The sequence below is a fragment of the Siphateles boraxobius genome, unplaced genomic scaffold, assembly GCF_051911475.1.
Source record: "Siphateles boraxobius isolate OS27281-9 unplaced genomic scaffold, OSU_SipBor_1 46, whole genome shotgun sequence".
Taxonomy (NCBI): domain Eukaryota; kingdom Metazoa; phylum Chordata; class Actinopteri; order Cypriniformes; family Leuciscidae; genus Siphateles; species Siphateles boraxobius.
Window position 1 is genome coordinate 10,084,448 of NW_027509097.1, and position 26,789 is coordinate 10,111,236.

General features: G+C 37.3%; 1 protein-coding gene across 1 annotated transcript; it reads left to right on the forward strand.

Annotated features, from left to right (window-relative positions):
• The first annotated feature begins 617 nt into the window (after positions 1–617).
• ogfod3 (2-oxoglutarate and iron dependent oxygenase domain containing 3) lies at positions 618–24,928 on the forward strand. The gene is given in 10 exon segments (XM_077200729.1): positions 618–794; positions 1,037–1,100; positions 1,103–1,250; positions 5,935–6,010; positions 7,100–7,142; positions 8,666–8,730; positions 9,217–9,273; positions 9,719–9,872; positions 12,685–12,808; positions 21,820–24,928. Coding segments are annotated over 10 exon segments (936 nt in total). The 5' UTR covers positions 618–726; the 3' UTR covers positions 21,957–24,928.
• Positions 24,929–26,789: the final 1,861 nt, after the last annotated feature.

Sequence of the window (26,789 nt, forward strand, 5' to 3'; positions counted from 1 at the left end):
TAACGATATAAAAGCTTAAAGCAGAATACTTTTAAGTTCCATTTTTTAAAGGGTTAATGTATTATTTTGTATTTCTTGCTAAAATATTTATGGCTGACAGAACTGATGGGAACGAAAAAAAAATTACACTAAAGAAATGATCACAATTATAATAAAATAACAACTGAACAACCTTAAGTTCTCTTATTCCATATTACAGTTTATTTGAATGAACCATATAATAACATTACAATTTGATCAGGTTGGGTTTAGTACCTTTGGCAGCCTGTTGAAATGGTAAAATTAACTCAGATTTTAACAGAACCGATATAAACAACGATATTAAGAACGTAGAAGATGGTAAACCTTTATTTTGAAAAGAGAAAAAAAAGCTACCCTCAGGTTTACAGTCTATGACTTAAACTGCATTAGGTCTAAAATAATTCGTTGTTTAATTTTTCCTTTTTTTAAGCTTCGAACATAGATTTATTTATTCGAATCATATAAATAACTTAAATTCCGTCACACTATACAAAAACGTGCCATCCAAACTGTGTACCGTAAACATGGTAGACTTTTATTTTGACACTATAAACGTTCAGTGTTTGACGACGTCCTTCCGGGCGCTTCCACTCTGAACCTGCTCTGAACTTGTATGGGGCAGTTCAGTAGAGTAGACAAACATTGAGTGAAAAAAAACCATACACGTGTTATGTTGATGCACGCAGACAGGTATATGTATTAAACATGACTGTACAACGACGAGTAATCAGTAAAAATCCAGAAAGTAGCGCCATTGAAAAGAAAATTAAGAGGTAACGTTAATGATTTTCAATTTCGGAAACTTTATGAGCTCACATTGACTTTGTCTTGCAGCAAACGATGAATGATGTTGCTTAAAATCCTTGTTTACATGCACAATAAATGCATTTCTCATGTTCCTTTCGTTGTGCTGTCTGACAGTCAAATGAATGGATGAAAGAAATGCACACCTGACAGACAGGTCATCATAGCCCCGTGTGTTCTTAGGCTGAACTTATATGGTATGTTTATTCAGGGGAAATGCGCAGAGACAGGCCTCTTCATGGAGAGGTAACTGGTCCACGCTGTTGCTGCTGATAGAGGAGTCACTGCACTAGTGAGCCTGGTGTATTTCACATGGACTGATGACTTTACACACACTTTGGTGTCAAGAGGTGAAATCCTCACTCAGCCCAGAGTGTTCACAGTGGACTGCTCTGAAGACTACAAGAAGCACAAGCTATTCCCAGGTATGTTGGTGGTTCTTATTCCGTTGACTGAGCTTCATCGCCTAAAAGTGCAGACTACATTGCAAACTTTATTGGAAATTTCAGGTTTAGTTTTGGTGTGCATTTCTGGGTTTTATAAATTTAACATGCAATAACGATGAATGATGTTATTGTGAAATTTGGATATTGAACTGTAATTGGTCTTTTTATATTTTTATCTCGGCCTATGCTACATAGTACTGTCAAAGTCTTTCTCTATTTGTATTCATATTTTATTACAATTCTTTTGCTACTTGGCTAGTATGTTTTTTTTAAGTTGCTTTTTTCTTTTGAGAAAATAGAATTTTATATATTATAAATAAGTAATATTTATAATATATAAATTATGAGGAATAAAAAGTCAAATGACAGTTATAATACTTAAATGGTCATTTAACTTTTTTCCCTTCTTGAGCAAAGTTATTAACAACACAGATCGAATGTGTCCATACCTTCCAACCATTTATGTTATTGTGATTGTTTGCATATTGAACTGGAAGAGGTCTTTTGTATACTTAACTTATCCAATCTATATTTAATTTTGCTACCATGCAAGTATTTTTTATAGTTTTCAACTGTGACATTTAAAATGCATTTACATGTATTGTTACTTTTGTAGAGAAAATATAAGAAATATTGAGTATTACACACACACACACACACACACACACACACACACACACACACACACACACACACACACACACACACACACACACACAGTGTGTATATAGCAGTATATATATTTACTGTCCTCTGAAAATAACTCAACACAGCCATTATTGTCAAAAAAGCTTCAAACAAAAGTGAGTAGTCCCTAACTGTGCGTTCACACCGCTGCTGGAAGTCATTAATTTTCAATGACAGCCGGCGGCGATCTCCGGCGAGGGTGGCGTGTCTTGGACGGTGAGAGCAACGAGGAGAGTTGAAACCAGGTCAACTTTATGGTAATGAGCTATGACGCGGTTTGGCGTCAGCCAATCGAAATGTAGAAGTGCTTTTAATTGGTTTATTTCATTAGCAAACATGTCACTATTATTCTTAAGTTCTCTCCAACGATCAATTTTCTGCAAAAATAATGATTGACATGCTTGTTTGTTTTGCGGCCCCTTAAAATAAAGTTTTAAAAAAGACAAAGCATTCAATCTACATCAGAGCGTCCACAAATCTTTCCATGGCGTCGCTGGCAGGGCGGAGAGAGTGAAATTTGCCGCTCTCGCCGGCGCGGTGTGAACGCACGGTAAGTGAACATGTCAAAACTGTGTCCAAAGTGTCAATATTTTGTGTGAGCACCATTATTATCTAGCACTGCCTTAATCCTCCTGGGCATGGAATTCATCAGAGCTGCACAGGTTGTTGCTGGGATCCTCTTCCACTCCATAATGATGTCACAGAGCTGCTGGATGTTAGACGCATGACGCCTCTCCACCTTCCGCTTGAGGAACACCACAGGTGCTCAATAGGGTTCAGGTCTGGAGACATACTTGGCCACTCCATCACATTCAGCTTCCTCAGCAAGGCAGTTGTCATCATGGCGGTGTGTTTGGGGTCGTTATCATGCTGTTCGGCCCAGTTTCTGAAGGGAGGGCATCATGTTCTGCTTCAGAATGTCACACTACATGTTGGAATCCAGCCTTCCCTCAATGAAGCACAGCTCCCCAGTACCAGCAGCACTCATAAAGCCCCAGACCAAGGGCAAGACACTATTTTCTCGGTACTCCTCACCAGGGCATCGCCACATATTCTGGACACCATCTGAGCCAAACAAGTTTATCCTAGTCTCATCAGACCACAGGACATGGTTCCAGTAATTCATGCTCTTGGACAGGTTGCTTTCAGCAAACTGTTTGCTGGCTTTCTTGTGAGCCAGCTTCAGAAGAGGCTTCCTTCTGGGACGACGGCCATGCAAATCGACTTGTTGCAGTGTGCGGCGTATGGTCTGATCACTGACAAGCTGACCTTCCGCTTCTGCAACCTCTGTAAGCAATGCTGGCAGCACTCATGTGTCTGTTTTCTTTAAGCCAGCTTCTGCACCTGACACACAGCACGAGGACTCAACTTCTTTGATTGACCCTTGTGAGGCCTGTTCCAAGTGGAACCCGTCTTGGAAAACCTCTGTATGACCCTGGCCTGTACTGTAACTCAGTTTCAGGGTGTTACCAATCTTCTTATAGCCTAGGCCATCTTTGTGGAGAGCAACAATTCTAATTCTCAAATCCTTAGAGAGTTCTTTGCCATGAGGTGCCATGTTGAACATCAGTGGTCAGTATGAGAGAATTGTACTCCAAGCACAAATTGTAACTGCTCTAATACAAGATACACACATTTGAATGGTCTTGTCAAGCAGTCAAAAACATGAACATGTTAAATAGGACATGTGGCTTTGCATGGTTAAACGACGTACAGCTATCATCACTTAAGGTGTACTCACTTTTGCTGGCAGCTATTTTGACAATAATGGCTGTATGTTGTTATTTTCAGAGGACAGTAAATATATACTGCTATACAAGCAGCACATTGACTACTCTAAAATATATCCAAGTTTCATTTTTATAGTATTGTCCCTTGTGAAGATATACTGAAATGTTTTTTGAAATGTGAGGGGTGTACTCACTTTTGTGAGAGAGCCTACTGTGTGTGTGTGTATATATATATATATATATGTATACATGTATGAAATTGTACTATAAACTCACTGTCTGCTTTATTAGGTACTCTTGTTCAACTCCTTGTTAATGCAAATATCTAATCAGCCAATCACATGGCAGCAATGTAACAAAGCATTTAGGCATGTTAACATGGTCAAGGCGATATGCTGAAGTTCAATCTGAGCATCAGAATCGGAAAGAAAGGTGATTTAAGTGACTTTGAACATAGCATGGTTGTTGGTGTCAGTCGGGCTGGTCTGAGTATAGAAACTGCTTATCTGCTGGGGTTTCGTGCACAACCATCTCAAGGGTTTACAGAGAATGGTCCAAAAAAGGATCAAAATATCCTGGTAGCGGCAGTTCTGTCAGGGGAAAATGCCTTGTTGATGTCAGAGGAGAATAGCCAGACTGGTTCGAGCTGACAGAAAGGCAACAGTAACTCAACTCGTTAACTGAGGACTGCAGAAGAGCATCTCTGAACACAGAACACTTCCATCCTTGAAGCAGAAGGACTATAGCAGCAGAAGACACACCGGGTGTGCCACTCCTGTCAGCTAAGAACAGGAAACTGAGGCTACTGTTTACATGGCCTCACTAAAATTAAGAGTGCTGTCAGAAAAAACTGAACTAAAATGGAAGACTGAAGAAGCATTGCCTGGTCTGATAAGTCTTGATTTCTTCTGCGATATTCAGATGATGGGGTCAGAAGTTGGATTAAACAACATGAAAGCATGGAGCCATCCTGCCTTGTATCAACTGTTCAGGATGTTGTGGGGGATATTTTCACGGCACACTTTGTGTCCCTTCTTAGTAACTGATCTTCGTTTAAACACCACACCCTACTTGAGTTTTGTTGCTGACCATGTCCATCCCTTTATGACCACAGTGTACCCATCTACTGATGGCTACTTCCAGCAGGATAACACGCCGTCACCCGTCACACAGTTCAGATCATCTCAAACTGGTTTCTTGAACATGACTGAGTTCACTATACTCAAATGGCCTCCACAGTCACCAGATCTCAGTCCAATAGAGCACTTTTGGGATGAAGTGGAATGGGAGACTTGCGTCATGGATGTACAGATGACAAATCTACATCAACTGCGTGATGCTTTCATGTCAGTATGGACCAAAATCTCTGAAGTTTCCTCCACCTTGTTGAATTTATGCCAAAACGATTTAAGTCAGTTCTGAAGGCAAAAGGCGGTCCATCCCGATACAAGCAAGGTGTATCTAAAAAGTGCCCAGTTAGCATAAAAATCAAGAGGGGTAAAAAGTTAAAGTATTTAACTTAGACTGTTTTTTTTTTTTTACTCTTGGGCGCAGTTATTTCCAAAAGTTTATGAAAATACTTTGAACTAATGTGCATTGCTGTATCGGAGGAAACCTGCTCCCAAACAACTTCTAGGTCTAGAAAGCTTTGCTTGAACAAAGCCAGCACCTGTGCATTCCATCGGTGTAAATCAGGAAGGTAGATATTTGTTGAGGAGCCAGAGCTGTGATTGACAGTCTGAAGCCTCCCACATAGGACTCATTACCAAACCTCACACCAGCTTCAAAAAGATGTGCACTTCACGAACAAAGCATGCACTGGGATTAACAAGCATTCCCTTGGCTCTAGTTCATACCACTCTATTTAAGACGGGCGGAAATAAACTCTGCTGGTAGGTCTTACAAATTCCTCCAGTGAGTACGAATTCTCACTGGATTCTACCAAGTGACATATGAATCTATGCCAAAGTACTGTATACTGTGGAATTTGATTGGACTTAGGGCCTTATTGTAAATTGAACACTCCACTGTGAATGTTGCCTGACCAAAAGCGCTTCCTCTCTGAGAGGATGCTGGGAATAAACAGAGTCATTATGCAGTACATTTTGCAAGGCAAGCTGCCTCGCTGAATGTGTCATTGAATATGCAGTTTGAAGAGAAAATTTGGCAGAGGCGTAGAGCCAGTTACTTTAATTGGTGTCATAATTAATGAATCGATATGAACTGCTTATGCATTCCGTCCTCAGGTTGCACCCCAACAAAATGCGGCAGAGCTATTTCAGACAGTGTTGTGACTTTGGAGGAGGCACAGAAGCTAAGAAGGTACACATTCACAAAATATATACACTATCTTTCAATAGCTTGGGATCTGGAAGAATCTTTAATGTTTTTGAAAGAAGTCTGTTATGCTCAACAAGGCTGCATTTATTTGGAAAAACTGTAATATTGTGAAATATTATTTTTATATATTTTAAAATGTAGTGTATTTTTACCAAGCCCCTAAAGGGACAATGTGCTGGAAAAATGTTTGCGTTTCCCCGAGAAATTTTGTTTGCTTCCAAAATCTTTGCATTCCCTCGGAAAAAGTTTGTTCCCTCAAAAAATTACTTAATTTTTTTTTTTCAAACGTAAGTTTTGCGAATCAATGGAAAGTTGTTTGGTGGTACATTGTAAAAACAATGCAAATGCATTTACATATAATTCCTCCCATCTAATTTTTTTCATCACTATGTTCCTTTAGGGGTTTTATATATTTCTGTAATGGCAAAGCTGAATTTTCCGCATAATTACTCCAGTCTTCAGTGTCAAATGATCCTTCAGAAATCATTCTAATATTTTTCATTCACAATTTTTGTGGAAACCGTGATACTGAAAGTGTATTGAAAGTTCAAAAGAACAGCATTTATTTGAAATGGAAATCTTTTATAACATTAAGGCGTGTTCACACCAAGGATGATAACTACAATGATAAAAATATATGTCTAAAATCATTCTAGATATAAAAGAATAGCAGAGTCTACACCACAAAGATAACGGCACCAAGAAACTATGTAGTTGGAAACACTTTCAGAATGATTTTTTTCCAGCTGATGAACGATAAAAACACTGACAGCCAATCAGAATCCATCCTGCTTTAAAGAGCTCGGTAATTTAAAGTGTCAAACGACAAAACTGCAGCGGGCTTATAATAAACAGAATGATATTGTCCGGTGGTGTGGATGCTAATAGTTAGCGTTATATTTATAGTTATCGTTATTGGTGTGAACGGCTCTTTAAAAATGTCTTTGCTGTCTTTTTTATCAATTGAATATGTCCTCCTTAAAAAACGAAAAGAAAAAAAAATCTTAACTCCAAACTTTTGAATGGAAGTGTACATCTATAAATACATGTGTGTTTCCTCTAATTCCACAGGTTAGCTGAGCGGGGGTTGTCACTTGCTGGCTCAGATGGTGGTGTGAGTAGAAACTCTTCATATGCTTGCATCCCTGTTTAAAAATTGCTGCATGTTGGTCTTTTAAGGAAGCAGCTGCTTGAGAACACAAGAGGGCAGTGCACACTATGGTTGTGACTTCAGCTGGAATTTAAAAGCAAACTTCTTTTCCATTATGATGGCACCATATTGTTTGGCATGATTGAGTTTTTACAGGAAAGCGGTTTCATTGAGAGTGCATTTGAGAATTCACATTCAGTGGGTGGAAGATTCTGGAAGCAACTATTGTATGTTTGATGGGAACAGCGTGTGACATTGCCAGTGGTGATATCGCATTTTACATTCGTAATGGATTAAGCTCAACTCACCAGTTCATCACTCTGTTTTTTTAATGGTAAAATACTAAAAAGATTAGTAGAAAGTACACGTGGTGTCGAGACCTGGACCATGTTGTAAAATAATGCACCAGAAACAATTTAGAGTGAATATAAGATCATTATATGTGAAATAGTTAAGCAGCTAGAGTTTGATTTGTTTTCCTTAAGTGATTTGTTGATGATGTTTCTGCTATAAGGGCATGGAGTGGCGTTGAACTTGTTAAAAACAGTGACATTGTGAAATATTATTACAAACTTTTTTTTCTATTTTAAAATGAATTTGATGGCAAAGCTGAATTTTTAGCAGCCATTAATTCAGTCTTCATTGTCACATAATCCTTTAGAAATCATTCTAATATGCTGATTGACTAATAATGTGACTAATATTTTCGTGGAAACCATGGTACTTTTTTTCGGGATGCTTTTATGAATGGAAAGCACAAGAAACAGCATTTATTTGAAAGATAAATCGTTTGTATTAATGTCTTTACTGTCACTTTCTGTCAATTTAATAAAAGTATGCATTTCTTTAAAATAAATCGTAGCATCCCAAACTTTTGAATGTTGATGTTCAAGCCTTTTACCCATTGTTATACTTATAATATAATTTGTAATTATACATTTCATGTGTAGAAAAATGCAAAATTGAAGCATGTTCATTTGTGGTGACTTTCGAACCCCTCTTATGGAAGGACCGCGGATTACTTTTATGAGCTGTTCACTTTATTTTAACTCCAGTGGATTACACAGAGAATATCTGATACCTGTATAATGTTATATAAAATGAACTTTTCAGGTAGAAACCTAGTCTTGGATCTCACCAGGCAAAGAGGCCTTTTATAGAGTGTAACCAGTGAACTAAAAGAGGTTATAACAGAGGGTCCTGCTGAGATTTTAAGAGCAGATCAGCCCCATCATGATGATTTATGATGTGTGCGGAGACATAGAGCAGGGAATACCAGGGCTGAGAGGAGTCCATCTGTTTGACCTTATGATGAAGCATGAATAACAACAACCTCAGCGGTACGGTCCAGCACTCGGTAGTTGCAAGCCCTCAGTGGTTGTCTTTGGAGTTGAGTCAGACCCAGAGACACTAGGGAAAGCTGGGCTTTTTTGTCAAATATTGACTGTTTCCCCTGTCTTTGTTCTGTTCATTTTTGTTGTGTACAGGCCTCCATCCTGGATCTTCACTCTGGGGCGCTGTCGATGGGAAAGCAGTTTGTTAATATCTATAGGTGAGTATTCCGTGTGGATCTATACGGCATCTAACAAGAAGTCGTCTACAATTGAACTCCAACGACAGCTGTCCAAATCACAGCTCTATCAGATTTCTCGAGGTGCGTTTCATGTACACTTCAAAGTATACCCCTAGGCCAAAGGAGCTGAACAGAAATCAATGGCGGCAATGATGGGAATGAAAGATTGTGTCTTCATCTCTTACACCTGGAGATTTTCCTCATGTTTTTTTATTAGGTTTACACTTTGGTGCCCACACACAGGCTGGTACTGTGCTGGCAGTTAACTTGTACAGCTGGCATGTGTTGGCACGCTTGTGACATTTTGGTCCTCTATGTGTGTATCTATTGATGCTTGCAATTTGATTGCAATCGGCAGTATTTATGTATTTAAATGGCTGCCATCCTACAAATGTTTAAGGAGGTGAGTTTGATATTGGTCTTTATTTTTATTTCATATCAATCCATATGCTTTTTCATCCACAGATATTTTAAGAATGAGATAAGGGATGTTTTTACAGAAGAAGATTTTGAACTATACAAGTGAGTGATGTGGAAATGTTTGAAGCATTTCTTTTGACAAAATCTATTAACGCAAATCATTCAGTTCTTAAATATTGGATGAGTCCAACTTTGGTCTATTTTATTTTATTGTTTTTTTATTTTATTGAATTGTATTTTTTATATTTTGCTTGATTTTGAAATTAATATTTATTGTGTGTGCTTTTTTTCTTTTTAGCTTTGTCATTGTCACTTTAACTATACACCTGGAGAGAAACATTTTTGATCATTGCATTGTGATTCATGTAGGTTTTAAACCATTAGCATTTTTACGACAATGTGTCAAGTTAAAAATAGTTTGCCCACCAACTAGTTGTTTAGAAAATCTGTGGTTTTTGTAATGCCTATTATGGATATGGATGGATAAAAGTACAACAAGCTGATGGCAACTATATAAAGAATTTTTATGTGCTCTGTTTTAAACCAGGGATGTTCGTGGCCGAATTCAAAAGGTGATAGCTGAGACGTTTGGTCTGGACTTCAAACAGATGTACCTCACCAAGCCCACCTTCTTCTCTTGCATCAACAGCACCTCTGCCAAAACCACTCATGATGAGTACTGGCACCCACATATCGATAAGGTAACTGGCACATCCAAGAAAACGTTTAACGTCTAGTTTTAAATCATATCCTAGGAATGTGAAAGAACTCGTAATGTTTACTCTATGACCAGTGTTCTGATACTGCCAATCACATTGGTTCTCTCAGAACATGGACCAAAAATATCTCCATGCGCAAGGACTCAGATGTTTTGAGCTAGTTTTAATAGGCCATATTATTACAAAGTTGACATCTATAAATAAATAATGTTTCACATCAAATTAGTTCAGTGACTTGAAATAAAGCAGAACTTTAAAGATTTGCCTTCCTAGACAAGTATTTATAGCAAACACAAAGGGATTTGGATATGAATAATGGAAGTACATTAATATTATATTCATGATGTAGCCACGCGTCAGCTAATTATTACAGATATGAAATTAATTGGCACTCAACCCCAATTTACTGGCGTATGGGAGATCCCCACAGCCCGGTGGTGCTCGGCTTAATGAACCATTTATATAATAGTTGAATTTGATATTAAAGTGGCAACTATACTTTGTGTTTACACAGACTTTTAATGCTGCACAGATGTATTCTATACATGAATCACAATCACAGGGAACAATGAATCACACACTGTACTGTTCATTTATTGATTTGCACTGAAACATGCTGATTGATGAGACATTGATGCTTTCTAAAAGACTGACTTGAAACGTTAACAAAAAATATTTCAAAACCAAACTGGCAACATAAAAATAGTATTATTTAAGAGCGGGCTAAATTGCCCAATTTAACACAACTTCTGCTTTCAGCTATATAGTTATCAGGATTCAATCGCTTTAAGGGCTTTAGGAAACATGCGTAAAAAAGGTATTATGTTTTAAGCCTGTAACTACCGTACTAGATCATAGATGGAAGAGACTATTTACAGCCAATATAGGTAATTTACTTAGGAAATATATGATTTTTAATCAGCTTTTAATCAGGTTTTTTCCCCCAGCTTTTTCCCAGTTTTCAAGCTTTTTAACAGTTATGACGCTACCTATGGCCCAAACTCCATAAGCTTGCATGCTTCTTTAGAATCGTATGTTGGATATGCTCACCTAATTTTGTGAATGTTCTATGTAAATAAGACACGAAAATTTTCAGCAATATCATGTGATTTGCCATAGAAATATAGCATTTTAACCTTTTTATAACCTTTTTAACAGTGTCACCTTAGTGTCACCTAAGTTCCTATCTCCATAAAAGCTTGCATGCCTCTTTAGAATCATTTTTTCCACAGGCTCACCTAATTTCGTGAATTTCTGAGTTTTCTTTTAAGATTGATAGACTTTTGGGTACACTTGTACTACCATCCCTCAAAGTTTGAAGACTCTACAGTCTGCCTGATCACTTTTAAAGCAGAATGTTGATCTTTGAAAATCACAACAATTCCAATAGGGTTTTAGTGTTACGTGCTTGAACTCCTAAATACTCATGCATAACAAGCCCCAGGAGGGGCCAGGACTTGCGGTACGCCACAGGCTCTTATGGTTTTAGCATATTTGAGACTATTTTCAGATTTTTCTCATGCTTAAAGATGGAAGTGCTCAGTAATATATGCACCCAAAACAATGTTTGGTACAGCATGTTTAGGACCTGAATTCTTTATTTGGCCAGAGTTAAAATCGTAACATTTATCGCAACAACATTGCCTTTAAAAGACATGATTTATTTTTGAAACTGTGTAATGCTCCTACATAGCTTTCTAGCTGTTGAAATTAGGTCTTGAGGGGATTTAAAAACGAGTTCAAGTTCATTTATGTCTGGTCTTTAGAAGTACCTTTGATCTCTGAGTTGGTTGTGCGTTTATGAATGTGGCCATCAGGGTGATTTTAATCAAAGTGATCATTTCACTTTGCAGGCAAGGTTTACGTGCTTGGCTGTAACACAGTGGAATAAACTGCTTACACTGAAGATAAATTGCTTTTGTGTTTTGGATTTCTTCATGTTGCATGAGAGGAAAAAATATAAACAGATAAAAAGATAAACAGAAGGTTGTAGCTTGTGGCTGCACCTATTGGTTTGTTTTTGAAATGTAATTGTCCACATTGCTTCATCATCTGTCATTTGCTTATACAATTTTACAATTCACTTTAATCATCTCGTGTTTAGTCAAAAATGCATTACGCCAAAGTGATAATGTGCTGTGCTGGTAGGGTTTGTCCACATGGGTTGTGGGATGATATTTTGGCATCCGTAGAATAATAAAAGCAAATAAGCGTCTCAAATGCTGAATGTACTCCCTCTGCGGTAGCTGTGTGGAATATTCCTAATAAATCCATCTCTGAAAAACCAATGGAAACAACGTGTCATCGCCAGAATACTGCCAGTCTTAATCCCTACATTAGATTAAAGTAGTTAAAAGTGTGATCCGACATGCAGAGAAGTGACGCCTGTGTGGTTTGGGATCACTAAAGAGATTTCCCTCATAAAGCAGAGCAGAGTTTAAAGTCCCAGGGATGCCATTAAATTCTAACACTGTTTTTCGTTAAGCCAGGAAATCTTAGCTTTTACTCGAGGGCTTTTTTTTAAATGCTTGTATATTTATTTTTACTTGTCTACATTTAAAAAAATTGTAACAATCAAAAATGAATGAATTAATACATGTGTCAATCAAACGGAGATTAGATTTGTTTTAAGACAACTAAAAACCCCATGTCACGTCATGATCCATTTGGTTCTCTCCATCCAACTAAGATTAATTATTAAAGTGCTTAAGGCTCATGCTGAGATTTTTTTTTTTAAAGATTTTTACAGAAAAGAAATGTTCATGGGGTTTAAAATGTGAATTTTTTTTAACAGGAGACTTATGGATCTTTTGACTATACTTCTTTGCTCTACTTGTCCGATTATGGTTTGGAGTTTGGTGGCGGACGGTTTGTCTTCATGGACCCGAATAGCAACAGAACGGTGGAGCCACGGGCTGGTAAATACACACAACATCACACACATCATCGGGATTTGTATAAAAGCTTGAAAGTAATGAAATGTGTTCAAGCAAGATAAGGATTAAATTGAGGCTATCAGTTGATTTTTTAAAATGAAATTGAATTTATGGTAAGATTAATTAAATGATATGCTGATTAATCAAATTAATGCACCGCATCTGCAGTATATGCATGTTTAATGAGAAATTCCCCAAAATTAAGATATTAATTATTGTTGACTTGTAGTCAGGAATCGGATTCTTGTCATAAAATAAAAAAATCGATTTCTCTTATTGATTCCTTTTGTGAGGATTTCAATATGACTTTAAACCATTTTAGCTCGAGGTGACTCGCACGCTGTTTTCTGTGCTGCACACACATCCAAAGCGCGCTCAAAGAAAGTGATTTTAATGTGATTTTAAACCATTCAAGCGTGAGACTACACACAAACTGTTTTATGTGCTCTACACATCCAAAACGTGCGTACAGAAAAAGTGATTTTAATGTGATTTTAAACCATTCAAATGCGAGATGACTTGCCACTGTTTTCAGTGCTGCAGGCATATATAACTACTCTTAAAGGGATAGCAGCCTAATATTCCTGCTGCCATCGCTATAATAACACTAATCAAACAACAAAAGACAGAAAATTCACTCGTTCTTGACTGAATAACTTTTCAAACTATTTTTGTAATGTATATTTTATTTATAAAGTGCAGTGTTATTTTACATTTGATTATAGTTTCTGTACCTGAATACCTGAAAATCTTTTAAAAAAAGTTTTATTTCAATCGTATCTTCGTTCAGTTGTCGAGATTGGTGAGATTGATCATTTTTTAGTTGTTCTTTTTTAGTTACTGAGTGTTTACTGGTTTTTAACAATGCTTGAAATGTATATTAGTTAGGATAGTTGTTTTTCTATGGTATTTTTAAACCTCAGGAAAACAATTTGTGATCTGAGGCTGTTGTAAATTTGGCATGGTAAAATTAACATATTTTTAAAAGAATTATTTGTACTTTTATTAATAGGTTAAATAGGCTGGTAATTGATGGCATCATTTTACTTATAATTCTATTTCAAATAAATGCTTTTTCTGGGAATCTATTTAATTTCTGTGCTCCTGAGTATTCAAATGACCTCTTGCCAGACAAGGTGTTACGTCTGCTTAAATTAAGATCAGTCACGCTCTGCCTGGCAACTGTGCCTAATGTGGCATATAATGTGCAATGTAGAATGACAGTTTTGTTATAACATGGTAAATTTCCATTCTTTGAATTCTATTGGGAGGGGGAATTGCAACTTATAGTAGCTATAAGTGTACTTCCTGTAGAAGGTTAAGTACTAAAACCAGTTGATAATGAATCTGTCATGAAGATACACTGCAGGTAGTGTGTTTAAACTTTGAGGTTATTAAATTGGAATCGCTGAGGTTCTTTCGCACACTGGATTCCATTTACTGAATCATGTAAGTGGTTCTGCAGTTGCATTGAAGTGCGAAAAGATTAGCAATAATTATCACTTTTTGCGTGCCACCATGAAATTTCACTAAGGCTCGCTCCTCCATTGCAATGATTATAGCCACACTCCAAAACCTCTTTATGACATGTTTTACATATCTTTTGCATGGACTAATTGTTTTGTTTTCTCAGTCTGGCATTTTGATAATGTCCCATGATGACGGCGTCCATGAATAGCTGCCTGATTATTTGGTCTGCATGGAGAAGCTTTTATTTTGACTCGTGCCTGTGAATTCATTTACCTTTCAGCTCTTTATCAGAATCTGTCACTTTTGAGTGGATACTGTTTGCTATTTTCCAAGGTGCACTCGGTGGCGTCATACAATAATGATAGAAACTGTCAGGCTCCTTCCTTTAAAATCTGCCCCCACATATCCCCACTGGGCCGGTGAGAGGTGTTTTGCCATGCAGCGTGACATTTGATCATGGAGTGCTCTCTGAACCCATTAAAGATTGATGGCAGGTGATAGAAAATGGCAGGTGACTGCAGATAAGAGAAATGCTTTTGTTTGTGCATGTACAGGGGTTGAACAAAATAATGTGAACAATCAAAGGGTTCATGTAATTTAGGCTACAGGGAAAAATCAAAGATTGCTATTATCTTTTCAGGCTCTATATACTCTAGGTTGTATATTGTTGTATAAGTTATGTTCATTTTACCAAGTGGATGGTAAATTGGGTTATTTGTCAGACTTCTAAAAAGGATAATCATTTAGCAGGAGCATTTGCAATCTTAACAGCCCTATTGTTTGGTATTTTAAGAGTAACAGTTTTGTACACAAAGCATGGCATGATTTGCTCTGGAGAAAACCAAAAGCGAATAATGGGGACCATCGAACACTAAGAAAGATTGTGTCCAAACAACACAGAACTACTACAGAAAAAGTATAGCCCTAAATGCACTGTACTTTACCTTTTCTTTAAATAAAAAAAATACAAACAAATTTAATTTAATTGTAATATAATGCATTTATGAACAGCTAGTTGATTTTTACCTTAGCAAGTATTGGTGAGAATTTTTTATCAATAAGAATTGATTTGTTTTGTCAACTGATATTTGTGCGTTCAACTTATTGTTCATGTATTATGTAACCTTTATTTAAAAATTTGTGATCATTTGTTTCCGAGCAGATAAGTTCACCGCATTTGCTAAATTAAACTTGCAACTTGATTATTTATTAAAAAAAATTTAAATGCAAGAAGTTTCAACAGTCTTCGATTTTTCTTCTTCCTTGTGAGAAATACAACCGAAACAAATGATAAAACGCAATACTGACCTGTTAAATGAATGTGAATATAGCTCAGATAATTTAGTTTTTACGAGAATTAGGTGAGAAATGTGAGAAAAGTTTGAGACATTAAGATCTCCAATCAAGTCTTAGAGAAACATTAAAGATATCTATTTTGTGGTTTTTATTTCCTGTAGAACAGTACTGGTGCTGACATAAATATGTGTGTGCGTTTATGTGAGTGATCAGGCATTATTTGTTTACATTTTGATATACAGTTTGTGGTAATTATCATATAATCATTAATAATCCTAAAACCTGGACAGCTGGAGAACCAAGATGAACTTCAACATCTGCTGTGGCCAGCTTAATCACCTGACTTGAATATCACTGAACCAATGTGAGCAGTTTTAGAGAAAAGATTGAGGCAGATTCCCTCTCCAATATCTCTGAAGCAACTGGCAGATGCTCTGATGGATGACATTTCACTGAAAACTGTACAAAAAGTAACATTAATCTAGATTTGTAAGCTGTGTTATTGGCAAATTGTGGTGAAACGCATTAATAAAAATAAATCGCCTGTTTTGCCAGATGTTGACATTAAGATTATATATATGTGTGTGTATAGATACAGGTCCTTCTCAAAAAATTAGCATATTGTGATAAAGTTCATTATTTTCCATAATGTAATGATAAAAATTAAACTTTCATATATTTTAGATTCATTGCACACCAACTGAAATATTTCAGGTCTTTTATTGTTTTAATACTGATGATTTTGGCATACAGCTCATGAAAACCCAAAATTCCTGTCTCAAAAAATTAGCATATCATGAAAAGGGTCTCTAAACGAGCTATTAACCTAATCATCTGAATCAACTAATTAACTCTATATACCGGCAAAAGATTCCTGAGGCTTTTAAAAACTCCCAGCCTGTTTCATTACTCAAAACCGCAATCATGGGTAAGACTGCCGACCTGACTGCTGTCCAGAAGGCCATCATTGACACCCTCAAGCAAGAGGGTAAGACACAAAGAAATTTCTGAACAAATAGGCTGTTCCCAGAGTGCTGTGTCAAGGCACCTCAGTGGGAAGTCTGTGGGAAGGAAAAAGTGTGGGAAAAAACGCTGCACAACGAGAAGAGGTGACCGGACCCTGAGGAAGATTGTGGAGAAGGACCGATTCCAGACCTTGGGGGACCTGCGGAAGCAGTGGACTGAGTCTGGAGTAGAAACATCCAGAGCCACCGTGCACAGGCGTGAGCAGGAAATGGGCTACAGGTGCCGCATTCCCCAGGTCAAGCCACTTTTGAACCAGAAACAGCGGCAGAAGCGCCTGACCTGGGCTACAGAGAAGCAGCACTGGACTGTTGCTCAGTTTTGCATGTCATTCGTAAATCAAGGTGCCAGAGTCTGGAGGAAGACTGGGGAGAAGGAAATGCCAAAATGCCTGAAGTCCAGTGTCAAGTACCCACAGTCAGTGATGGTCTGGGATGCCATGTCAGCTGCTGGTGTTGGTCCACTGTGTTTTATCAAGGGCAGGGTCAATGCAGCTAGCTATCAGGAGATTTTGGAGCACTTCATGCTTCCATCTGCTGAAAAGCTTTATGGAGATGAAGATTTCATTTTTCAGCACGACCTGGCACCTGCTCACAGTGCCAAACCCACTGGTAAATGGTTTACTGACCATGGTATTACTGTGCTCAATTGGCCTGCCAACTCTCCTGACCTGAACCCCATAGAGAATCTGTGGGATATTGAGAAGAGAAAGTTGAGAGACGCAAGACCCAACACTCTGGATGAGCTTAAGGCCGCTATCGAAGCATCCTGGGCCTCCATAACACCTCAGCAGTGCCACAGGCTGATTGCCTCCATGCCACGCCGCATTGAAGCAGTCATTTCTGCAAAAGGATTCCCGACCAAGTATTGACTATTGAGTGCATAACTGAACATAATTATGTGAAGGTTGACTTTTTTTTTTGTATTAAAAACACTTGTATAATTAACAACATTTTTTGAGACAGGAATTTTGGGTTTTCATGAGCTGTATGCCAAAATAATCAGTATTAAAACAATAAAAGACCTGAAATATTTCAGTTGGTGTGCAATGAATCTAAAATATATGAAAGTTTAATTTTTATCATTACATTATGGAAAATAATGAACTTTATCACAATATGCTAATTTTTTGAGAAGGACCTGTATGTGTGTGTGTGTATATATATATATATAACATCAGTGTCACTGATCTGATGTTCTAGGCTTAAAATACCCATTTTAATGCATTATTCATCAGACCCCAGTGTTTTTAGCTCTGGATTTCTCCCTCCCGTCATGCTCTGTCTCCAGCAAGGGTGATCATTTTTGAATGCATGCCTCCAGTTTTAAATGAATTGAGATGCAGTGCGTTAGATGTTACAGGTGGAACATGTTCCTGTTCACTGGGTGGCAGAAGCAGTGTGCTCTGTTGGTGCGTTGATTATCCATCAGGTGTGGCTGATGAGCGCTGGTCTTCACTACGGTAATTATTACTCTGATGGATAACTCTGTCAGTCTAGTTATAATTACAGCCTGTTTGAAAATCAACCTCCCTCTTCCATGATGGATGTGAGTAAAGATATTGGCCTGTTGAGATACACAGTGCTGAACACAAGTGAGGGGGACAGAGGTGAGATGAGAAGGGGGGTGCTGATACAGGCATAAGAAGAGTGTGAAAGATGACGTCATATTTTAAGAAGAGATTGGATGGGGAAAAAGCACTTTATTTTTGGCGCACTTGGAAAATTGACGCCTGGCGCTGGATGAATCCTGTGGGATCACAGCTGCATCTCCTGATTTGAGTCACAGAGGAGCAACGTGCTCTTGACCCAGTGAGTGCGGTTAGAACCAGTTGAGGAGTTTAAAGGAGGCAACAGGTGCATTTTTATTGTCAGGTGGAAAAATAAAGGCTTTTTGTGTGCGTGTGTGTGTGTGCGTGCGCGTGCGTGCGTGCGTGCGTGTGTGCGTGTGTGTGTGTGTGTGTTTGTGTGTGTTTATATCTGTGGTGGCTTACCAAATGAATTGGGTGCAATTTAAGATGTGTGACAGTGTTTTGATGTGCAAAAACAGGGACACTGTTTTTAAAAGCAGAAGACCTTGAAATTGTGAGATATTTGTCATTATTAAGCTTCAAAAACATTTTAAGAAGGAATAATATCTGACAACATGCACACACATCAATTTCTGCATTGTATTGAGATAAAATGTTTCTGGAATAGACCTAACCGTAACCAAAATAGACTAGATCATGCGTAGCTTTTTTTCTTATTGGTGCGGGGAAAATATTCTTTTCACTTCTTATTAAACTTCTCTCCATGAAAACACAATCAAATCATATCATTAGAAACTCTGAAGTAATTGGCATTTTATTATTTCCCTGTGAACCAAGTTAAATGACAACATGCTTACAAACCATGTCCTCTTCTCTGAGCTTTTCATGCTTAATTTGTTGATTTGTAAAATTCCAATTCACTGAACCTGGTGCTTTTAGCCAGTTTCTCTCTTGCTTGATATCATTCCTCTTCTAATTTCCATGCAAACACTGTAATCAGGATTTAAAATTTCCAAGCCTAATACTCCAGATGTCCTTAGGCATCTTGCAGGTTTTATGGCATTATACACTTTTCTTCAGAAACGTTTCATTTTCTTAAACGTGTAGCATCATTGCAACATTTTAATGAGATACAATGTAACTTTCGCAATCAAAAATGGTCAACGAGGGTCAGAATAAAGCAGACACAACGGAGGTAATTTGCATAGATTTCCTGTTTAGCAAATGTCTCCTTTTGCATCTTCAGTTGAAGTGTACAGAATTAGATTTGGCTAATTAGCATGGAGGCAGCATGCGGTTTTTAATAATATCCGTCCAGCTTCAACCTGAATGGTTTACTGTGAAATCTAACATTTAATGAAGGAATGTTTTTATTGAAAGTGTCTAGTTTAAAATACTCGTTTCCTCTTGCTGTAAATCTCAATAATAGCACCATAATAAAATAATTTATGAACTGAATCAATTAATTGAAATTTGTCCAATTAATAATCAAAAATCAATAATGAGATGTAGATAAACTGTATTGATTTATAAAACAATTTTCCCATTTTGACAGAACTGATTTAAAACAATTTATGCAAGAAGTATTCTTACACTGACGTTTTTAATCATTTTCAGCGGTGACAAATACAGTTTGATTCTCTAAAAAGAACCGGCCTGTGGCTCAGAGTAAATAGTCTCATCTGTATCAGTGTTCTGTGAAAAAAAAAAAGGTGTCCCACAAGCTTCACAATGTTTTGGGACCCATTTTATTTTCTTTGTAATAACTTCTAACATTCCCAATGCTAGGTATCATCTTTATGCTTATGATACTGCCATTTATTGTTGTGCTTTACAAGCACTTCAATACTTGCAATCAGTGTTTGATGTTGTACAGATACATCTGTCAACTTAAACTGGTTTTAAATACAGATAAAACCAAATTAATGATATTTTCAAATTCCAAAGCTCTACCAAGGAATCTTTCTGATATTATATCCTCCCAGTCCCAGGGAACAAAAATAGAATGTGTTGCAAGTTATAAGTACTTGAGTATTCTTTTTGATAGTCATTTATCTTTTAAGATAATGGGTGAATTCTCCCAAAAGTGAAAATTCTGTCAGTAATTACTCACCCTCATGTTGTTCCAACCCCTTTTTTTGTGTGCCAAAAACAACAAAAATAACAACTTTATTCAGCTATTAATTTTTGTTACTCAATCAGAGGCCCACACAGAAGAAGAATTCTCGTCACTTGATAAACTTATGGTTGAGCCGCTGTGGTCACTTGGATTATTTTGAACATTGTCTTTACTAAATTTCTGGGCTGGCAAGATTCAATTACATAGAAGCCTATGGAGTAGTGAGACAGCTCTCAGATTTAATCAAAAATATCTTAATTTGTATTCCGAAGATGAACGAAAGTCTTTCTGGGTTGGAACAACATGAGGGTGAGTAATTACTGACAGAATTTTCATTTTTGGGTGAACTAACCCTTTAAGCTTAATTTGTTTTAATTTATTTCAGAAACAGAACTTTTTTTCTTTCACTCCAAGGAAATATTTGGTGTCTGCAACCTCTTTACCACTATTGGACTATGGAGATCTGCTCTATAAAACTTCTGGATAATGTTTTTCCACAGTGCTTTACGTTGTATTATATTACATTTTATATGATAAGTCTGAGTTACCATCTCTGTATCCTCAATTTTGAATTGGTATTATTTCATTTATAGGTAACCCCTTATTTGTCTCTCAGCTTATCTAATACAAATGCTTGCTATAATCTTCATTCAAATGACCTGTTTTACCTCAAAGTTCCTCAGGTCCGTACTGATCTTCGAAAATAAGATTTTAAATCTAATGCTTCTGTTGCTTGGAATAATTTACAAAACAACTTAAACCCTTTCAGTGATGGAAGCATGGTCATCTTTAAGTTACTTTTATTAGATTGTGTTTTATCCCCTGTTAAATGTTGGATTACAAAGTTATACTTTGACACTCCTAAATCATGCTTGTTTTTATTAACCATTTTGTCCACTTTCGCATATATTGCGTTTTCCTTCCATCCTTTTCCATTACAGAATTCCAATTGCATCGCCTAATACTTCCAATTTTCTCTGGCTTTCTTTCAGCTTACAGGATCTATGTTGCATTATGGATATTCCTCCAGCAGTGCTGTTGAACATACAGCATTTATTCATAGAATTTTACACATGCATTTCCACTTTTAAAAGTCGATTTTTCAAAAAACATGAACATGTAATGAGATTCTGTTAAACTGTCATGATCAATAATGATCAAAGGCCAGTACCAGGCAGACATTAATTAAGGTAATTTACATAAAAATCAAGTTTAGCAAAGGTCTCCTTTCTGCTTCTTAGAAATGCAGTTCAATAATCCAACCAAGCAAAATTAGCATGTTTTTGTAATTATCCCAGCACCAACTGTGAGGCTCAGATTTACTGGTCAACATGAAATGCAACGATAATTGTCAAACACAAACATTTAAATTCAGTACTTTGTAATCATGAGGGGGGAAAATCTGTAGAAACTGCTTAGAGTTTGAACATCATGATTGACTGATTGACTTAAGCCTGATGTTAGCATTCTTCATGTGCAGTTTTTCCACATATCACTTCAAAATTGTTTTCTTGTTTCTCTCTGTCATTGTCCCTCTCCTTTCATCTCCTGCAGGTCGAGTATCTTTTTTCTCATCCGGTTCTGAGAACCTCCACCATGTGGAGAAGGTCGTTTGGGGCACACGATATGCCATTACGGTGTCCTTCACATGTGACCCCGATTATGCCATTGATGACCCCTCCCTGCCGTAGTGTCCATCTGGCTCAAAGGGACGGATGAGTGAAAGGAACCCTAGGGGAAACAAAGGAAAATGCTGAAACGCTCTCATCTGGCACTTTCAACAGTCAGGTTCATGGCATAAACCCTTATTGTCCCATTAGAAAAATGTTTGGGATTTTCTGTGCTCAAATGGGTTTTGTCTCCCTTTATGTTTTTAATTTAAGAGGTGTTTTCAGGAGATTTACTTGAACTGCTGTCATTTTGAAGACACGCATCTTTTGGGTTTGGAAGGTGCTCCTCTACAATTGAACTCTCTCTTTCCTGGCTGTGCTTCACTCTTTAAAATCTTTTATATTATTATAGTTAAATCACTGTCTAGACAGGCAACACAAATGGGATGATTAAACAGGTGTATGTAATGAAAACAAGGAGCTGGGAACCCGATTGTCAAATATCTCTGCTTATTTCACCAACTGAAGAAAAATTTCTTTGTAGAATTGCTTTCAAAAACTGCATAATATGCTTCTAATGAAATATCAACATATCAGATAACCAAAAGAACATTTTATTCCTTCACACATGTCTTTCTACTTGAATGAAAGTTTTAAAAGACAACTTTTTTTGATATATTTGATAAACGAGTGTGTTGTAATATTCAAGGAGAGAAAGTTGACTTTGTTTCTCTTTTATTTTAATGTCTCTTTAACTTTTCAGTGCTAAGTATGAAATTTTGTATTGTGTACATGATGAGCTTTTGGAAACACATTCCCTCCTTCAAGTGTGTTAGATATAATTACACTGACATCATGTGGTAAAAGTCAAGTTCAGCCAATCACAACACGCTTGTTTTGAGCTAATTGGCTTCTCGGTTTACAGGCCCAATGCCCAAAACTGGAAGCTTTGACCTCTGTTGTGTGAGTTGAAGTAAGAATTAAAACAGAAGGTTGTTACTTCTCTCATCTTAAGCATAGGTATTTATTAAAATCTTTTCAATAGTATGTTTTTCAGACCTTATGCTATGAATCTGTCAAAACCTGTGGTGAATTTTAATGAATAACAAAGGAAAACTTAGTATGTTTACCTAGAATTTTAGACACTGAATCTGCTTATACATTTAATGCCTATTATTCAAATGCATACATCAGCTTTATTATAATAGGAAGAGCAGTCTCTTTAGGCTCCTTGTTTTTCCAAGTCTGCTCAAATGTGATGATTCATGAACTTTGGCTGATGCTTAATTTGCTGTTCCTGTTGCATCACCAATAGTTCATTTGGAAATCTCTTTTGGTTAGTAATGTCCCTTTTTCAGTGGCTAATTTATTTATGCTTTGAACACTTGTTAATATTCAGCCTTACAGTAGCTAAAGACTTCATAAAATGGTCGTTTTAGGTTTATGCAAAACAGGTCAGTTTTGCCAACAGCAATCACAGTCTTGTGTGTCAGGGCAGATCTCCTCAGTGACTATAGGCTGAACCGTTGATTCATTGTCACTGTATATAATAGACTGAAATACAATCCGTCCATATTTTGTGGCGTTGCATATTTAACTATGATGAGCTGCATTTGCATGAGATGATGAGGTTGAACATGTTGGATGTGCTCCATGCGTATAAATGTGCTTGTTTGTTCTTAAATATGGGGAGGATGTACTGTGTTTTTAAAATAACTCCTATGCACATCAAGGCTGCATTTATTCAAATAATGGTTTTACATAATGCAATATTGTAAAATGCTATTACAAATTGTTTTCTATTTGAATATATTTTAAACATTTTCATAAATATTACTGACAAAGTTTTTAATGCTATAAATAGACATTTTGGCTTCAGGTAGATGGATTTATGCAAGTGTAGGAGTGTCTTACAGTATGTGCTAATTTTTCTATAGTAGTGCATTAGTCTTATTCTCAGATATTGTAATCATTTTAAAACCCTTTTCATGTTTTTAGGACCTGTGTTAATCTCATTACATTCTTACATGTGTAATATAGTCCTGAAGCAAAAATTTTGCCTGATTATTGGCAGCTGCTTCGATGTCAAGACGGATTTCTAAACTGGTATGTAAATCACAGCTCATAAGCATACCTTTTGGAAGAGAGGGTTTGCCAGTAGGTGTTATGGTTTTGAAGAACAGATGTTGCTAATTAAATGATGCGACAAAACAAACGGAGGACACATTCGAGCTTGTAGTTCGACCACAAACAATTCGCAAGAAAGTCTGGATAGATGGCTACAGTAACACAAGCTTCCCTCTGGCGATGCAACATTCCTCACTGTTTACAATTAAGTCATGCAGTTTCCTATGACTACCCACTTGAAGAGCCCAAAAATAACACTCAAGGCGAGATTGTGATTTATTTAATTTCTTGAAGAGACTGATAAATACAAAAGGAAATGTGAAACGTTTGACTGGCGCCTTCAATCTTCGGTTGTGCAATTTATTATTAAAGGGGGCTTTGTTTAATATGAATGCTTTCTCTAAAGTGTCATTAAGTAAAGTGATACGCTCTCTCTTGACATCAGACTCAGTTCTTCCACTTTTGAGCTAATCTTTCCATGATAAACCATGTTCGGCGTGTTTTGCCAGCACGCGGCTTGGCACTTTGAGTTGCTCAAGAAATTCTATAACTGCTTATGACCCTGGTCTGAGCGTCATCCCACTCTTGAGTTTGATGACTGCATGAAAGCATCAGGCCCCAGTTGTATGGCTTCTGTTCTTTTGTCTCCAGAGAAGAATCTTATCCTTCCACATCCTTGGATCTGCCAGATATAGATGGAGTGAGTGAATATGTACACTTTATACTATTGAAAGACCATTGCATCATTCCTGACATTGAGAGCCAAAATAGAACAATGCAGGAGTTTGTTCTCTTATAGCCATCCAAATGGATTATTTAAGCAACTGACTTGCTGTATTGTTAATCTTGATGATTTTGATCTAAAAAAAAACATTATGCATTTACTTTTTTTTTTAAATAAAAAATATGAAGACCAGAGATTATCAGAATGACCATTTGTGGTATTTTTTTATTCTTCTGGTGTTCCTGGCAAGTTTACATGGTTTCTATTTTATGCTAAGAATATTGTGTAAAGCGTCACTGTAGCCACCTGCTACACTTCTATATCAGTGTTTCCCATAAATATGCCAGCAAAGGCACAGATACCGTGGGTGCTCCGGGGCTCGAGCACCCACGGAAAATACCGAGCACCCACGTGTGTGCCAGACTGCCAGTAGGCTACATTCATTTAAAATGAAACATTGCAGTTGGTGCTATGTGAAGTGTCTGTCACACTGTGAGATTGGTTATGTCGCTGTCAGTCGCCTGCTCCATATCCTATCCACCAATCACAGCGTTTCTCGGATGAAAACGCCTCTGATCGCGGTTACGTGTCAGTTAAACTTTTGATCTCCAATCCTGTCTGTATTTGTGAGAAGTGGTGCTGTCCTGAGCTATGGTCCTGAGTTGAAAGATAGCCTACTTTATGGCTTTACAGGTATTATCAAGTAAATGGGTGTGTGCGTTCGTCGGCGGCTGCCCATTACCTAAAAGGGGTCGCACACCGGACGAGAAGCGCAGCGCTGCGTAGTACCATGTCCAGGGGCGCTGTAAAGGGGGGGGTAAACGAACCCGATTCTCAGGGCCCATGACTAAGAGGGGGCCCAGAGAAGCCACCCTAAAAATTGTGGTGCTAAAAAAATATATTTGATAGTAAAAATTATTAACTTTCAATTACTCTATTTGCCGTTTCCTGGTGTCAACATTTTTTATTTGTTTAGGAAACACAAACGTCCGTGGGCCCCTCTCCTCCTCTCGATTATCCAAAAATGATTCAGTCCGCCCAAATTGTATCCAGGCAACACAAACAGCTTGACTTCACTTATCCACCTTATTCTGCTCTAAACAATTTGGCGCCGCCATGAAGACGACTCCGGTTGCCTACTTCCGGTTCGTACTGTATTAGCAGTGAGAGAATGAGTTCAGGCTCTATATCTGCTGTTGTTGGTTGTTTTAACAATTCAAAGATAAAACAACTTTTTAGAAACTGGGTGCTTTGAGCATAAGATAAAAAGGAGAGAATGCCTATGTCCGGTTCGTATCAGCTACATTCAATACCAGAGAGTAGACATTTTTGGTTAGCTGCGCTAAAACTGAAGCATCCAACGAAAAATGTGTAATACGTTACCAGTAGGGATGGGCATTTCAAGCAAAAATAATATTCGAAGATCGCTGGGTATTATGCAATTAATATTCGAGAATCGCACCCCTCCATCACATCACGCACACATGCATGTAAAGGCATTGTATCTTCATTTTTATCAATGTTTTATCAACAAATTGCCTGGAATAATAAATAAGAAGCACAAATAGAAGATATACAGGACACAGAGGCGCGGGCGCGTGAACTGGAGCGCGTCTTATTAATCAACGAAACTCAGCGTATAAGTTACTTGCCTCACATACATAAGTACATCTATAGAAAGCTTGAGATGTGTACTTTTAAACAAAATAATTAAAAACGAGCTGAAATGGGCTGCTCTCTGCTTATGTATAGGTTAATTCGTATGAAGTGTGCATTTCTCTCTATAGGCGCGTTCACTACTGCGAAGATGGCGAGTCAGCATCATCAAATTTATCTTTGCAGTCGACACTTACAGAAAACACTAGTTATTAATAAACAATTCAAATGTTTAATGCATAATCATTACTTTTGCCGTTTTTTTTGTGGCAAGCTTATGCGTGCGTTGAGATGCAGAATTGGCAATATATTACGAATACGCTCATTATTGTTTAGCATTCTCTCCCATATAGTATACATAACTTCCAACCCAACTTCAGCCGTGCACGGGCAGCCCTACTTATTTC